Raw genomic sequence first — 16,859 nt, 5'->3', positions numbered from 1 at the left:
TTCACTCCTTGGCTAGGTCATTCATGAGAGTTTCCAAAGCAGTGCCTGTGTGGCAAGTCTAGCTTGGCTTTCAGCCTGGTGAGCTGTGGCTGGGGTCTGGTGTGGCTCTGGGTGGCAAACTATGGCAAAATAGGTGAAATGTCTTGTATCACACAAAATAAAAACTTCTAAGGTCAGGTTCTTAGCAACAAAACAATGTAGGCAATAATTTCTATTTATGAGAGGTTGTATGTACAATGAATGTATATATTTCCCATGTAAATGTACGCTGTTTTTTTTCCATTTGCTTTTGCGTGTGTATACGTCACCTTGCCTGAGGTGCACGCAGCCGCCTCTAATTATCTTATAAAGGTTGGCAGCTTTTTGTCTGGGAGTAAAATGATCTTACTGACCCAGATCCTAAGACCAAGTAGCAAGCTCACAATAATATTTAAGTAGATGAGTCGGCCGGGGAAAATCATTAGCTGGTGCAAAACCTTTTGGGTTTTTAAAGAATGCCTTCTAAGGAGTATTATAAACGAAAGCTTGTAATTCTTTCTTAGAAGTGTGGATATTATAGATACATAAACGCATATAGAGATAACATTCAGTACACGTTTTTAAACAGAAGTACCTTTACTTGCTACGTGGACGTTTTGGATTTGTTGTATTTTGAGCATTAAAGTATTTGAAAAAATGAAAAAACTGTTTTTAACAGTGTTGTATTATTTGCTTCCTATTCAGATAGCACATTGCTAACTTTAGTAGATACACCAACAAGGAGATTAAAGAGAAGCAAAGTAACTAATTCCTTAAGTGATGGTCATCTCTAACAAAAATGAATTTATTTTTATTTTTTTTAAATTTAGATTACTTAATAAATATTCTAGACCGACCAATTTTGTGTAGCAGTTGTTGGATCCCAAACCTTTGCCTGGTTTTAGTGTTTAAAATTGCTTCATGCTTTTAATGTAGAGTTAAATTCCCTCGTTGTCTTTCTGCTGGGACGGTTTTAAAACCCTCATCATGAAAACGTAAAGCATTATCTCCCTCTTGTGGCATATTAAGGTGATTAATAAAAATGATGTTTTTGACATAAGTTTTTACTGGCATGTTTCTCCTCTGGTTGCAGTCTAATGGTGCCAAGACAAAGAAACCCGCCTTCAGTGTTCATTCACATGACAGTGCAAGTTACTACATTAACCCTTTTGAGTGCCTGTTTTGTAGTTTTGATATAGTTCTATTTAAGTGACAAACTTATAAATGGCTTACACTTTACCTAGAACATCTATTCATAAACTTATTGAAATTCAACTATTTTAAGATATATTTATATCTTATCTATCCAATATTAAATGGATGGCTACCATCTATAAGCCAATTCTCAGATAATGACAATTCAAGCCCTCCTAGTCTGCCCATTTTTGTTGGCATGCAAGATTTTTTCTAAAGAAAGGTCATTTTAGTAAGAAGGATTACAGGATATGCGGTTAGCTTTGTGAGCAGGTTTGATGACTACATTGCTAATGGTTGGCACTGAAAGCATTGTTTGTCTCCCTTTAACTTCACAGTCTACGTACGCATATTGTGTTCGTAGATTTGCCATTTGGAAGTTACTGGAATTCGGGGCATGAATTCCCGCTCAGCAGACTGATAATGAGATAGTAAAGGACACAGCAACAAGAATCTATTGTGTTGTAAAGCCTTTCACGTGTCTGTCCTTGAACTGGCTTCTCTTTGCTCGTCTCAGGTGTCCATGGGCCTGTATTTGTCATGGGTGATTATCCAGTGTAGGTGGGTTTTATTTTTTCACCTGGTGTTCTATACAATACCTGTTCCAGCAGTAATCCTTTCAATCTATCCCTCCCTACGGTGCCTCTGTCACTCAATAGGAGTTGTATTCCGTAAACCAGGATCTTATATGGAATCTAAACATTTCAACTCAGCTGACGCTGATGGCCATTTAGAATGCATAATAGTTAATGTGGAGAGATTTAATGAAAGTCGAATGTGCATTGGGCAGTTAAAATAACCAACTAACGTGAAGAGAGGAGAGAGAGAAAACCAAAAATATACATACATATTGGTTTCAAAATAACAAATCATTTTTAAATGTTTTGCATGTGAATGTGGTAAGTGAACCTATTATTCCTGCCTATAAGTTCAATGAAAAGAATGCCTGTGAGTCCAGAAAAACACAAAGATGAAACTTTATACAGGACAACACAAACACCTGTACAGAAATATAAACGTCAGTCTCTATGGTCTGAGCCTTTCTCCAGTATTAATTTATTTAATTATAATTCCTTATAAACAGATTACTCAAAATGTATTTACCAACATCACGGGTTTAACAAGAATGGAGAACAACACACGTAAACCTCCAAGTGTATGTTAAACAATTTATATTATTCACAGTTTTACAGAAATCAATGTGTTTTTATCAAGTCTTCAATACAGAAAGTTATGTAACAAATCCATTTACACCATAAGGCCCCGTGGTCTTAAACATTAGATGGAGTAACACAGTCCAATGAAACAAAGAATTAATAGAGGCAATTCGTCAAGCAGGTTATCTGATCAGTATATACAGTTCCTGTGCTAAACAAATTAAAGGGAAATAACAGTGTATATTATACAGAGGCTGAATGCTTCGATAAGCATATTGCTTGTACGGCCTTGGAAATGTCTACGAATGTGCCATTAAAAGGGCACTGCCGCATCGTGGCTTCTTCAATAAGAAGACTATCATTTCTAAGAAGGAACATTAAGATCCGCAGCTGTTTCCTAGATGTCACGGCATGACTAGTACATTACATCTGAAACTGTCGATTTTTGAATAGACCCTTCCATGATCATTTTTCTCAGGCATGTGCAGACGTACAAAGCAGTAGAAGGACCTGGAGGTGTGTTTACTATATCCTGTGTTAAGCATTTTATCTCGCAGATTTCACTGTGCATTATGAAAGGCCAACACTAGGGAGTTTATCCTTCAAGCAGGGTTACCCATACATTCTTGAAAGCGATCTCATAAATGTAAGGTGCCTAAGGAAGAGTTTATACATCTTGACTTCAGTATCCATTAAGAAGGTTCAAACCCAGTCACGGCTTCTGCTGGACGAAGACCTCGGCTGACCTCAGTTAAAAAAGTCTCCTCATCTATTGAATTATGCATTATACATAGGCAAATCTGCCTTTCTTGCCAGTGTTAAAACCAAGGGTTTGGTCCTTTATAAGCGAATAGAGAAGATGATTTAGCTGACATAATTAGACATGCCAGCACAGGGTTTGTGAACATGCCTCCAAGTTTTTTTTCAGCAATGGTACAATCTTTTTGGGTCTTTAAGTAGCTTCCGCATACCGCATCATTCCAATTACATTAATACAGCGCATAAAAAAAATAGTATAAAATAAAAAGTATCTTTACCGAGAATGTATTTTGAATAATTCAAAGTGACAATCTGTAATTGACTGTAATTAAATAACAAAATTATTAAAAATCATACACAACGGTGCATTTTACTGTTGGCCAGCATACCTCAAAGCCTAGGGATTTCAGTGTGATATTTATGTGTATTCATTTATATTTTTAGCAAATTGCGATGAATAAATTGATCACAGGGTGAATGTGTTAAAACATCACTAATTGGGTTGTCCAACAATTAAGAGTGCAAAAAGTTTTAAGGGCTAACAGAGTGCGAAAGGGTAGACCTTCTTAATATAGCGTTCTGCTGAATTTCTGCTAATATTTGAAAGGAGTATAAAGCATAACAACATGGTAAATTGTAAATACAATGGAATATCAGCAACATTAATGTGCAAAAACAGCAAATGAAGAAAAATAGAAATAAGGATCAAGTAAAAGCTATATATTAATTGAAACCTCAGCAAATACATTTGGAATGTTAACCTTAATTCAATCCATTTTGTGTACCTTTGGTGATTTTGCTTTGCAAAACACTGCATATCTGACAGTCACTGGGTTAAATCTGGATACAACTGTTGCTTGAAGAAAGAATGTTGGATGCTATGGAAATATGCATTTTCCCTTCATATGTACTTGTCATAGAAAATGTAAAACAGGATTATAAAAAAAAATAAAAAAAATAAACGTATAAATGTTTTTCCCTCCTGCTAAAACTCAATCTAAACCATCTCTGTAATATGCATCTGATTCTGAATGTTATATTTAGTGAGTTGCAAAGAATTTTAAATTCTTGTTTTGGTTACAAAATCTGTATTGATATGACATGGACACAATGACCGGAAACACAAGATATTCCTACTACTGATTGTTGAAAGATTGCCCGTAACAGATACTGGAAAATCCTAATGAGACACAGGATAATCAGCATTACATAAAAAAAAGGATTGCAATAAAACATCAGAAATGGAAAAGTATCACTCATATGATATAGATTCCAAGCTATTTAACCACGGTTACAAAACAACCCATAAAAAGGGGTTCCTCTAACCAAAAAGGTCTTTTAAATCGTTGCTAGCCGAACTACTGCTTTTCATTGTGTTTGTTGGCGGAGTAAAGCTTTGTGGGTTGAAAAACGGGTTGGACTGAGCTCCAAAGCCCGTTTGTCCCATCATGCCTGTTTGTGTTACTGGGCCGCTCATGATCTGAGGTGCTTGAGGGGTGGCAAATTGGTTGATCCAGGGCGTTTGTTTCTGTTGAGACATTTGGTTCATACTAACTTTGGGTTTCTGAGAACCAAAGAGTTGGTCGAGAGGGGACAAGTCTGGAGCAGGTTTGTTGTGTACCATCCCTGGAGGACTGCTTAACGCATTGAAGTTCTGCATGCTGGCAGGGGTTGATATTGGAGTAGTCTTGCTCATTCCGACAGAACCGGTACCACTGAAAAAATTTTGGTTTGGATTCCCAGGCCCCATGCTGAATCCAGTAGTGTGGAAGCCAGGGTTGGCATTAAAACCATTTTGTAAATTACGGTTTGCACTCATGTTGTCAACTGGTGCTTGGAAACCTAGGCTGCCTGGTACGTTAGCAACAGAAGAAAACCCGCCTGGGGCAACTTTAGGGTTTCCACTTGAAAAGCTGTTCAGCGACGACATATTTTCCATCAGTGTTAAGGTGAGATCCTTGGTCTGCAAAAATAAATAAATAAATATATATATATTTTTAAATATATGATGAATAAGGTGCTTACTCCCTACTGCCTTCATTTTTCACTTTGTATTTATTCTCTCACAAGGATTAGATTGGCAAGCGTTGCAATTAACATCAAAGACATCAAGCATCAAGAAGTCTGTTCCTGCAACCCAGAAAGTATCATATGTTCTCAGCATGCATAAAACCTCTGCTCACGTGAGACACCCGAGACTGGGCTAGGAACCAAATCCTAGGCAATGCCAACAGCCGGAAATTGGGAGACAGTGACACATTATATGAGGGGCAAACCAAAAAAAAAAAGCTATATTTTTAAAAACCATTCTGTTCCCTCTTAGATCACTCAGACAACGTAACCCTTACAGGGCAATAACATGATAATAGGTTGATATTAAGCATCTGTACCATACACATAATAAGCTTAATTTTTCGGCTAGTTTTGCGAACATTTGTTACCTGTTTGACTGGTGGCACGGGTGGCACTGAATTAGGAATAAGAGGCTGCTGGCTCTTCATTTTTTGCACCTGCTCCTGCTCTTTTGCGAGTTTCTGCTTCTCTTCAAGTGTAAGCGATGCCTTTAGAGATGAAACAAATAGGTGTAAGTCATTGGAACATGCATTGATACATAACAATTTGATAATGTAAACAAACATCTATGTGGCAGGAATGAAGGCAGGACGAACATATCACCTGTTAGACTCAAAATGAAAATAACAGCAAGTTGATGAGAAGTCACAAAAAAATAAGCACCTTGCCTAGCATTGACAATAGAAATGACACGGTATACAGATCTAAGAACGCTAAACTAGATTTGAGGCAATAACATCATTAGCTCTGAGAACGCAAGAAAACTTTGCTTGCGAGCAAATGGAAAATGAGAGGATGAATTTTTGTATTGTGTATGAAGAAGCGCACCCACCTTGACCAGCTGCTTCTGAGCGTGCCCGTTTTCTTGCTTGTCAGTTACGCCCGTAAGAAAATCTTGCCCCACATTGGTACTTAGTGTGTCTGTCTGCTTTTAAAAAGACACGTAAAATGTTTAAACACTGGATAATTATACGCTTTCAAAGGCTACAATTTTATCTATATTTTCTCAATATATATATATATATATATATATATACACACACGCACACACACATATATATATACACACATACATACATACACAAAACATGTGTCCATAAGATAAATGCAACATGACAAAATATAAAAAGGAAAATATCTCCTTTACTGCAAAACGATATGTCTCAATAGGTCAGACTGCATGTTTTACAAGGGCAAAGACAAATTTTATTTCATCACTTTTTTTATTAAATCTGTTCCCAACCAGTACCCAAAAAGTAGCAGTCTCTTTATTTCTAGTTTATTTCTTCAGCAAAAAATTGTAGTGAAGCTTACAGTCAGAATTGGGGGGGGGGGGGGAAATATTATATTTATAAAAGAAAAATGCGCTGTGTAAAAGGTTTCACCGACGGACCATAAATTGTGAAACATGTAAAGCCGGATCACTCAAACATTTAATTGGTTACCATGGTCTCACATTTTAACCTTGACATTGAACTGCTTTTCTTTGAATTCGCCTTGGGTGTGTTTTGCTTGTTACCTGATTGCTTGCTTTATTAGCTTGTCCTGCAGACAGATTCAGCTGACCTGTAATATCCAACGACCTGCAAGGTAAACAGAGCCAACGGGCATGCTCTGCTTAATTTCTTATGAGCCAAATTGTGATATATAATAAAAAATAAAGTATTTTCTATTTTTTATTAAACAATGAGTTGATCAGTACATTATAAAAAAGTACTATAAAAGATTCCCTAAATACACAAAACTACTCACTTCTGCTGTTCTTGCATAACGTGCAGTTGCTCAAGTTTCGTTTTATGTTCTGCCTCCAATTTGCACAACATCTCTTTGATCACAGACATGAAAGAATTAAACTATGTGATAACGATAAAGAAAAACATTAAGAATTAAAAATAATCTATAAAGCATGTACTGCCTGTCTTATGGTTGGTATAATGTAGGGATAGAGATGGGAAGGTCTGGGGGAAAAAACTGAAAAATTGGGGGGGGGGGGGGGGGGAATGTGACCGTTTTTGTTTTTTTTTCCCAAAGGCATTTTTTGTTTTTGTTTTTTTCCTGGAAAAATTGAAACAAAATGAAGTGTGGAATATCTTCTTTTACAATGATAAATAATATGTTTATGACATGGCATTCAAACTATATAACAGGAAGACCTTGATGAAAGATGCAATGTGTTCACATCTCACTGGCACAAATAATGCCGGTTACTTAGCTTTCCCATTTGGAAATGGTGCTAAGGTGCTGATTGGGATCGCTCTCCCCGTCTTGTTTTTTTGTGCTGATGGTTTCTTCATTTATTTTCATGTTCCCAGCTTAACAAAATAATTTTAAATTTGTAAAACTACTCCACTCTGCATTTTTTTTTTTTTTTTAAATGTCCTTTTTGTTTCTGGGGGGGGGGACTGTTTTGGGGTTTTTTTCCCCTTGGTTTCAAAATTTCTGGAATTTTTTACATCTCTATGTAGGGATAATAAAGACAATGCTACATAAGTAAATATAGTAATAATAATGCAAGACTATATATATTTTAGTCCTTACCTGGTTGAGGTTAAGGTTATTATCAATACTAAGAGGGATTAAGTGGGGTAACACTTTCCCTGCCAGTTGCTCTTTGGTAACACCAAGCTTCTTATGTGTAAAGGTACATTTGTATATTCCTGTCAGAAAAAAACATTTTAGTCAATGTATGACACAACGTTTAAATTCAGGGTATGGGAAATCCTCTGAGGTACAAAAGATGTACAAAATTGTTATTTAATGGGACTGTCGTTATAAAATTGTGTTACAATATCAGTGCGCTCCATAGTGTATATATAGAAATAAAATACAGTATCACATCCATTCATGCCTTTTTGTTTTTATTTGAAATATATATATATATATATTTTAAATAAAGTCATTTCATCTGGGTCCAACAAGAAATGACATTTGTCTGGTTGCAATAGATAATGAAAGCTCAAATACCTAAAATTCCCATAAGAACCGCTGACTCCTTTGAAGGAATTTGTTGCAGGAAAGGAAGAATTTCATCTAACACAAACCACTTATCCAGGTATTCCAAAATCTTTCCCAAGCAGACCAGTGAATTTACTCGCACCTATTGGAGAAGGATGTTAGAGAGGCTTTTTTATTAAGCCAAAGCAAGTGTGACATTGAATTCACATACAATCTGCTTTATTCACTAAGGTGAGTGACTGCACCTTAATGCATGCTATGCCTTGACTGAGTGGGGACAAGTTCTTCATCATGAAATCATTCCTTGCAAAGGTTCCAGGACACTTAAAGAATTCTAGACTGTCAACATGCAAATAAGAACATAATGGCATTGCCTGTTAAGGTGACAACATGACTTTTTAAGTCGTGCATGAAAATCACTTAGTATACAGGAAAAAAACTGGATGTGCCCCAGTGTTTTATTCCTTACTCACAGATACACAGGCTCAGTTGTTTTCACGTGCCTCCTACCATGCGCATAGTGCTACATAATGAAAATGATGTTAGATAATAGTCTCATTTGCATGTTTGACTTATCATGAATCTCTAGCGAATGCTATACGTCATATGCCATAGTGATAAAAAAAAATAAAAAAATGATGTACTCACCGCGAGAGAGGAAGTCTGTAGACACGCAGTCTTAATTCTTGGTATCAGAGAGTTTTTCATGGAGGGATAATCGATTAGGTTAGCAAAGGAAGGGATGATATTTAAGCACAGCTCCTACAAATAGAGAAATAGGATCAACTTGGTGTAACAGACCAGAGAATATTTTAGGGGAAAAATAAATCGGAGCCGTAGTGACAGGGATACCTGAATCTGAATCGACGGGGCCTCTAGAGCCCTGTAAACCATGGGTAACACGCTATTCTTGATTTCGTCAGGTGGCGTTTTGGTGAGAAGGAGATCCATTTTTTGCAGAAATATAAGAAGGATCTGGAAACAAAGACAGCACGTGTTATGAATACGTTCAAAGCTATCGGAAACATCAAATTTAAGTGAGAATTCAATGCCTTTCACTTACCATGTTGCTAGCCTGAAGGCATGGAAATTAAAAGTAACACAATAAATTAGGTTTTTCAATAAAAAAAATATATATATTTATATTGTTGTATTGATCAAAAAAGAACCAATATCTGTAATAAATTGTGAAATACAGGAATGGTCATTCAATTACAACAATTTTGGATACATTTGGTCTTTGGCTATTTTGGCCTCCTGAGTAACAATGGTTGACCAGTATTCACTTTTTCTATTATAATATGTTGTTTTTATTTACGCAAAAGGTAATAATAATAATAATACAAATATATAAACAAACCAGTGCACTCACATTATACTTAATTCACATAATTCTAAAAAAAAAAAAAACATAAAAAAATCCCTGAAATATAGGTACACTTAACATTATATATTATTATTATATTATATTATATATGACATACTATCAGCTTTAACAATGGCCACTCACGCTTGTCTTATTCATAAAACTAAGACTTCCACCCATCACTATCAGGAAGTTTGTCTGGGCAATTAGTGCACATTTGCAGGTATATTTATTAGGTTCAGAAAGTGCGCATCAGTTTTAGTTACAACAGACATAGAAGCTATCTTGGGCTTGTGTCACAATGTGGTCTATTGGCTAAAGAGGGACTCTGCTAGAGAATGAAACATTTGAAACCTTTGATAATTCTAGGATTGTGAAGGAAGCTTCTCCTGCAAGACAGGCTGAACAGGCCTTATATAAATGAGACAATAGAGTAGAGTAAGACCTGCAGAAGGGTAATGGAAAGAAGCAAACCTGAATAGGCTCCTGCTGTCTGAACACGGGCCCTAGTTCTGGTAGGATGAGCTTTATGTACTCTTCTTTTGTGCACTCCTCTGCAATCAGAAGTACGTTGGGCAGGACAAACGGCACCATATCAGGATTTACAAATTCAGCCGTCAATGCTGGCAAGATACGCTGAACAACAACACGCTGAAAATAAAAAAAAAAGTGAAAAGAGGTACATATAACAGCGTGCATACAGGAAATAGAACCGATGATGAACTTAGGCTAGGTTTCCACTTGGGTTTTTGTCCTGCGTTTTTTTTCTTGATGAAAAACGCCAAGAAAACTGCCACTGCATTTTGGCGTTTTTTTCTGGAGTTTTTTCTGGCGTTTTAGCCTTTCTGTGGAAATTGCTTTTTTAGACCTTAGGCAGTTTTTTCAGCCTTTACAAGTTAGAATTGTCACCCAGCTAAAAGGGATTAGGATAAATGGCAAGTATCTGCCCCCTCCTGATGCCATTTACTTGGTAGAGTTCTACTTAAACGCCCCGGCGGACCCTTTTGTCTCTTTTCTGTGGTTTGTAAGGCATGCTTTATTCCGAATGTCTGCTCCTCTAGGAAGATTGGCCCCAAATGATGGTGCAAATGGTTTGCTGTTGCTTTTGGCACGCAGGATCCAGTTGGGTATGTTTGTTTGTAATGGCATGTTTGTTCCAAATGGTGTAGAATTCAATATGAACTTTGTTTTGTGTGAAACTGTTTGTTTCCAGCCTATTTCTCGTAGGACACACAGATACTGGGTCCATCCTCTGCATTGTAACTGTGGAAAAAACGCCATAAAAAACGCCAAGGCAATAAACCCACATGGCTTTTTCATGGCGTTTTTTCTCTCCCATAGACTTCTATTGGAGAAAAACGCCAAGATTTCCTTGCAAAAAACGCCAGAGTGTCAACATGCTGCGATTTAGAAAAACTGCCACAGAGCCCAAAAAAGCAGAAAAACGCCAAAGAGGACCGAAAAAACGCCAAACAGAAAAACGCCAAGTGGATATGGCATTGTGCGATTTCCTATTGAAGAACAGCTAACATCTGGCTGCTGCGTTTTTTCACTAAAAAAATGCCAGGTGGCGCTATTGGCGTTTTCATGGGCGTTTTTAGCTAAAAAAAAACAAGTGGAAACCTAGCCTTAAAGGGACAATTTAGTTTCCTTGACAGCCCTACTAAAAATACAGAAAAATGTAAAAAAAGTACTTATCCGTTATACTACTTGCAGCAGCAGGGTTTTTTTTCTGGCTGCTTGAGCAAGAGTTCAGGGGTCTTCCATTTGCAAGAGGGGATAGCATTTTTCTAACCATTTGCAGTCCCAAAAACAATCTTCACATTCACTCTCTATTAATTAATCTAGTGCAAGTGGCTGAAGCAAACTTGCTTATTATTACTAATCGTTTTAAATTAAAATGAGATATTACACTTTTTCCGCATATTGTTATAGCACCATTATTAAAGCTTTGTTAACATTTTGTTTTATGAACTAGTACATCATTTGGTCACGGAGGGAAATGTCTGACCACTAAATCGTGTTTTTGCAATCAGGTGGATACAGAGAGGGCGTTCAGATGCGATTTTGTGATATGACTGTTACTGTTTTAGTCATTGCATGTATATCGCTGGGTGCTTACAAACCTTTGGCAGCTTTGGAAGAACTTTTGGGAGCCCTTTAAAAAACTGTGACTTCTGGAGATTGTCTCGTTGGAAAAGCGAATCAAAATATTGCAGCGTCACAGCACCAACATCATCAAAAAAGGGGATCTGTAAGAGCAAAACAAGACCAAATAAAAGCCTCTTTAATAGGGAACTTATACAGCTACTTAAAAAATGAATACACACAATGGCAGTAGTGTTTTTTAGCTCATGTATAGGTGGCATTTTTGATGAGCCATACACTTTGTAATGTAAAAGGCTTGACGCTGCCCTGAAATATATGTGGAAGCTTCAGGGCAGTGTAACGCCACAAGGTCTCCGCAAGCTACCATCTTGCCACAAGCTATTGTAAGCTTGGATCTCCCCACCTGTACACCAACGTATTATGTCAGTCACTCACGGCCAATTTGAAATACTGACTGCATACATATGACAAAATCTCTGGAGAATAAAAAGGAGTTTGGGTCGTGTATGTCTAGATGGCAATCACAAGGCCTTCTGTATGGTTCCATCAGGATTGTCACCAAAGCTCCAGTGTCTCGCATAGCTCAGCGATGCATACTTTAATTTTGATTATCCGTGAACATGCCGTTATTAGAGTTTCTAATTGTTATTGTATGTATAACAATTGCTTGATACAATACTGTGACAGCTGTTTGCAAAGGTCTACAAAAAAACATATCAAGGGTTTGAGCCAGTGTGGTGACTATTCACAATGTTAAAGAGTCATTGCTGGGTCTCAATATACGAGCATCGGGTCACACTAGATTTTACCTTTGTCATTTGATCTGCATCAGGCCTAACAGCAGGTGTCACATTCAGTAGAAGTTTCACATGTTCTCGCACATCTTCTGGAATGTTTGCAAGGACATTTGGGTTTAAACGACTTAGCTGAACAAAGTGAAAGGACAAGAAAAAAATAAATTATTGGAACAGAACTTATTGTTAAACTGCATTATATTAAACTAAATTACACTTAAGAAAAGTATTATGGCAAAATTACTCGAGCATTTCCGTATTTAAAATGCTCTATATATTTATAATTGCACAAAAATGTACTCTTGTTAATGCGGGAATGAAAGAATGAGGTAGTTAGGCTGCATCAAAAATGAAATTAAAATTGTAGAGAATGATGCAGAAAACATACTAACATAAAGTCTGGCTATGTAACCATTTCCAGGAGCGGAACAAAAATTTATGTTTTTGCTACCTTGATATTAATACAATTGCCATTTAAATTTGAAACACAAGGCATCCCTCCATTAAGTACTGTAGAACATACCTGATCCAGCTGTCTGCTAAAGCTTTTATAGATATCTTGTTTGTTCACTTCAAAGATGGGCTTTCCTTTGTTAAAAACGGCATGTATGACCATGCCAAGCGAGTACATGTCACTGGCAGGGTCACAGCTCACAGACAATATATATTCAGGCGCCACGTACTCCGGATTCGGCAAACAAAGCGGCGGTAAGTTGGGATCCCATTCTTTACACACGAACTTTGGCTGGAATAAGGAAAATGGGCTTAACGATTTCAGATGCGCAAAAGGCACAATGTGCTAAACCACACATGAGGCCTAAAGACACACAAAATGTAAACTATTCCCACGATATCAAATGCTTAATTGTGGCAGATGGAGGAAGCTGCTTTCTGAGGCACTCAGACCTGAACCATTTCAAAAACTCATTGCCCGCATCATCTCAGGGTCTGGAATAAGAAGCACAGACCTTGGATTTGATTTCTCGCATGAAGAGCATGTTGGATGTTTGGTTCGGTGTGCGTCTGCCTACAAAGACCAGAGCTAACCTTTCCCTTCCTACAAAACGGAAAGAAGAGCACTAGGTGTGGTGATCTCCTGCCCCAAGGACCATCCCCAAGTGTCCGCGTCGCAGAAGCAGTCAGGGACCCAAGGTGAGCGCATAGCCTCACCTCCGGGACACACTAAGTGAGGGGGGATCAAGAGGGAAAGAAACAGGACGTTCTGCCTCACAGAAAGAAAAAAAATATAATTGAGATGCAATTTTTATGTAATTAAATATTTTTTTTTTACTTAAATTTGCTTAAAGTGAACGTTTAGAAATAAAGAAAAGCTATGGAAAGCATGCAACAAAAAATCCAAACATTAGTATATTTGCGAAGTACCTCTTGATCACTTTGATTCAGTGCCGGATTGCAAAAATCAAAACCCATTATCTTCCATGCTCCCGTTTTATTCAAAATGATGTTCTCCGGTGTAAGGTTTGCATGGATCATCTTTACACTGCTATGTAAAAATGACAATCCTTCAGAGACCTGTGAGAGATATTATTAATGTTTATTGATTTATACAGTGCCGTCATATTTCACATAAAGGATCGGTTATGAGTTACGCTTGGTAAAAACCTCTTGGGTTAATCCTAAAGGCTTTTTATTGCATTTGACATTTTTTTTTTTTTTTTTAAAGTAACCAAGTGTGCAGATAGGAAAACCTACCTGAAGCAAGCCATATTTTGTTTCTATATCATGCAGTTTGTGTTCCTTTATGTCAGAAGGCAGAGGAGATGGAAGACTGTCCCAGCATCCGAGTACATTGGCCAAGCTTGCAAAGACTGGCTCTGTACAAAATGCAAGACAATCCCTGCACAAAATAAATGAATGCATTACATAAAGTCAGTACACATGCAGTCAAATAAAAACATAATAATCACCAATTAACGGTCATTAACAACCAGGATCGATTATGAGTTTAGCAATGTAGAAAAACTGTCCCTGGAAAATATATTTTTATAACAGTTTTTAGTTTATTTCCCAAACTGATGTAATCCATCATATGGAGATGCCTGGTTTAGTGGGTGGACTTAAAAATACCGGTATTATGTAGCCCTTGATTTGAAAAGAAAAAAAAAAAATATCAACTTACATCACTGAGAGCAATTATGTAAATAGACAGAGAGTTTTGGAGAATACAGACAAGACCCAAGCCTGAGGGGCTGATACGAATTCTGTAATCAATTTGAACTATTTTGATTGGGCTGTCGGATATCCAAAAATTAACGGAGTGCATGTGGCCCTCTATGGCTGCGATTAAGAGTCCCTGGATTCGAAGACACGAGAACCCCAGCTCTTGCAGTAGACGTACAGACAACACACCTGGACTCTTCTAGTGGATGTTGGACAGTGAGCAGCCTTGGGTGCCGGAGCCGTGTTAACTGCTGAACACCTCGCTTGAGGGAATGAATAATTTGATCTTTTTCAAATTTCTGGTATTTGTCAATTAACTTTTTATCAAACACAAAAACAGCAACTTCCTATAGAGAAAAAGAAAGCGTTAAAACAATGAAAAACAAACAAACAATAAAAATACCAACGGGAAGACAAATGCACCAGGATGACAGACAAGCACTCCAAAGAACACAGCTCGACAAATCCTGGGCGCCAGGTAGCCATGGTGACTCGCCTCCGCCAGCTGCTCTCAAAATTGTGTAACTTTACTTAGAACGTGAAGTAGAACAAATCAGCAGACGCAACAAGGACATAGAGAACATTTCTCATAAACTAACCCCCTCTTACTTCCTCCGTCTTGTCTGCACAGCAAGTAAGCTGTCTGCTGCTGTCTCTCGTGGCCAGTAACGCAGGTGCCTCAGTGTCCCCATAGGGCCTGGTTATAGGGGGGGCGCTCAGGAATGTGCCCGCAGTACATGGCGAGGTGCAGACAGGTTGGAGGGAGTAAGGGGGGGTTAGAATGTGCAACATTTTTCTCTATGACCCTGTTGCATTTGCTAATATGTTCTACTTCATGATCTAAGTAAAGTTATACAATTTTGAAGTACGGCATTGCATTTGAAACCTCGTTTATTGTATGTGTCAGTCGGGCTGGGAGGCAGATTGGCAGAGGAATTGCACTGAGAGCAGCTGGCGAGCCACAGCCAGGATATCAGAGCATCAGGCACAGAGGTATTGGGGGTGAGATAGGGCAATCAGCTGCAACGTTAGGGCAAACTCCATCCCAGACCCCTGCGCCCCACTGATTACAGAAGGGCATATCGAATTTGACATGGAAGGGGTTAATACTGCCACTGTGTGCCGAGCAGATTACAATCTCATTTTATTGGCACCGTGGTGCTTCTGTGTGATCTGAGGTCACTTGCCAGAACTTGTGTGTGTGACTCATATTGGAGATTTTCATATAAAGATTCATGATGCTGTCAAGGGCTTAGATTGGATGACACTAGATTAGCGTGTGGTGATTTGGTTAGAAGGTCCCCATTTTACGGTCATTACAGAATCTGGGAAATGTGAGTTTTTGTTGTGAAATCCTGACTTTTGACAATGTCTGCTCGTACACCACTTAAATGCCAGGCACCGGAGGGGTGCTTTTTAGAGTATTTTTTTTTTTTTTTAATTTCTTGGCTGGCTCCTAGTTCCAAACCAAATTTGCCAACCCCTGCCATGGAATAAGCATTTCATATTACTAGCTAGTATGTCCTCCTGTTTATCCACAGCAGCGACAATGTTCATGTCACAGACTTGGGGCCTTTCATTGGCAGCTAATAAGGGTCATCTGCAAATTAAACAAATGCAGAATGCATTCTAGACTCTGCGTGTTAAGACACGTTGACTTAAATCACTACTTGGCTCGGGAGCTCAACTAGGAAGCTGAACTGACAAGAAATGTGTAGTCCGCTTGCTTAAATCCATAAGTAATCTGAGAACTGTAGTGAGTTTCCTCCTCAAATTGACCCAATGGGCGATAATCTCCAGAAAGTGATCATCCTAAAGAGTGCCTCAATCCAACTGTGCCTGTAATGAATGCACCCCCAAAAGCATCTACGTCCAGCCTCCTCGACAGAAAGTCATCTCAGGGGCCTCTTCTTCTATACCAGGCAGTATGTCTTATTTATTGTTTATTTTGCATCCTTCGTCATTGTAAATTCTCTACAGAATCTCCTGGCACTCTATACATGAAACTTAAAGTAGGAATAATGCATGTAAGAACAAAACCAAACAGGAGATAAAGAAGAAAAAAAAAAAACATACCTGTTTAGTAGACTTTTTAGTGCCATTAAAGATTTTCCAGGCCAGTCCATTGCCACCACTGGCTATATGCTTTCCCACATCGAATTCCCTCGTCACAGGATTGCCCATCACCGCACTGGTAACGTCAGCTGTTACCTTTGTGACAGTGTTTTTTAGCTTATTTAGCATGGACTCCAT

General features: G+C 38.0%; 1 protein-coding gene across 1 annotated transcript; it reads right to left on the bottom strand.

Annotated features, from left to right (window-relative positions):
• Nucleotides 1-4,449: 4,449 nt before the first annotated feature.
• On the bottom strand, nt 4,450-16,859 carry LOC149299700 (SCY1-like protein 2). Its single transcript, XM_089486012.1, has 18 exons — nt 16,683-16,859; nt 14,796-14,953; nt 14,139-14,283; nt 13,809-13,958; nt 12,949-13,170; nt 12,441-12,557; nt 11,649-11,774; nt 9,997-10,173; nt 9,220-9,231; nt 9,009-9,131; nt 8,805-8,918; nt 8,166-8,298; nt 7,740-7,858; nt 6,954-7,054; nt 6,721-6,784; nt 6,034-6,126; nt 5,570-5,689; nt 4,450-5,091 (listed from the first exon to the last, which is right to left on the bottom strand). Exons 1-18 carry the CDS (start codon nt 16,857-16,859, stop codon nt 4,450-4,452), a joined length of 2,793 nt encoding a protein of 930 aa, XP_089342138.1.

This window comes from Sceloporus occidentalis, unplaced genomic scaffold (genome assembly GCF_023333645.1).
Source record: "Sceloporus occidentalis isolate IW3139 unplaced genomic scaffold, rSceOcc1.0.p SCAF_28, whole genome shotgun sequence".
Classification (NCBI taxonomy): Eukaryota; Metazoa; Chordata; class Lepidosauria; order Squamata; family Phrynosomatidae; genus Sceloporus; species Sceloporus occidentalis.
This window is presented reverse-complemented; position numbering and strand designations above follow the sequence as displayed.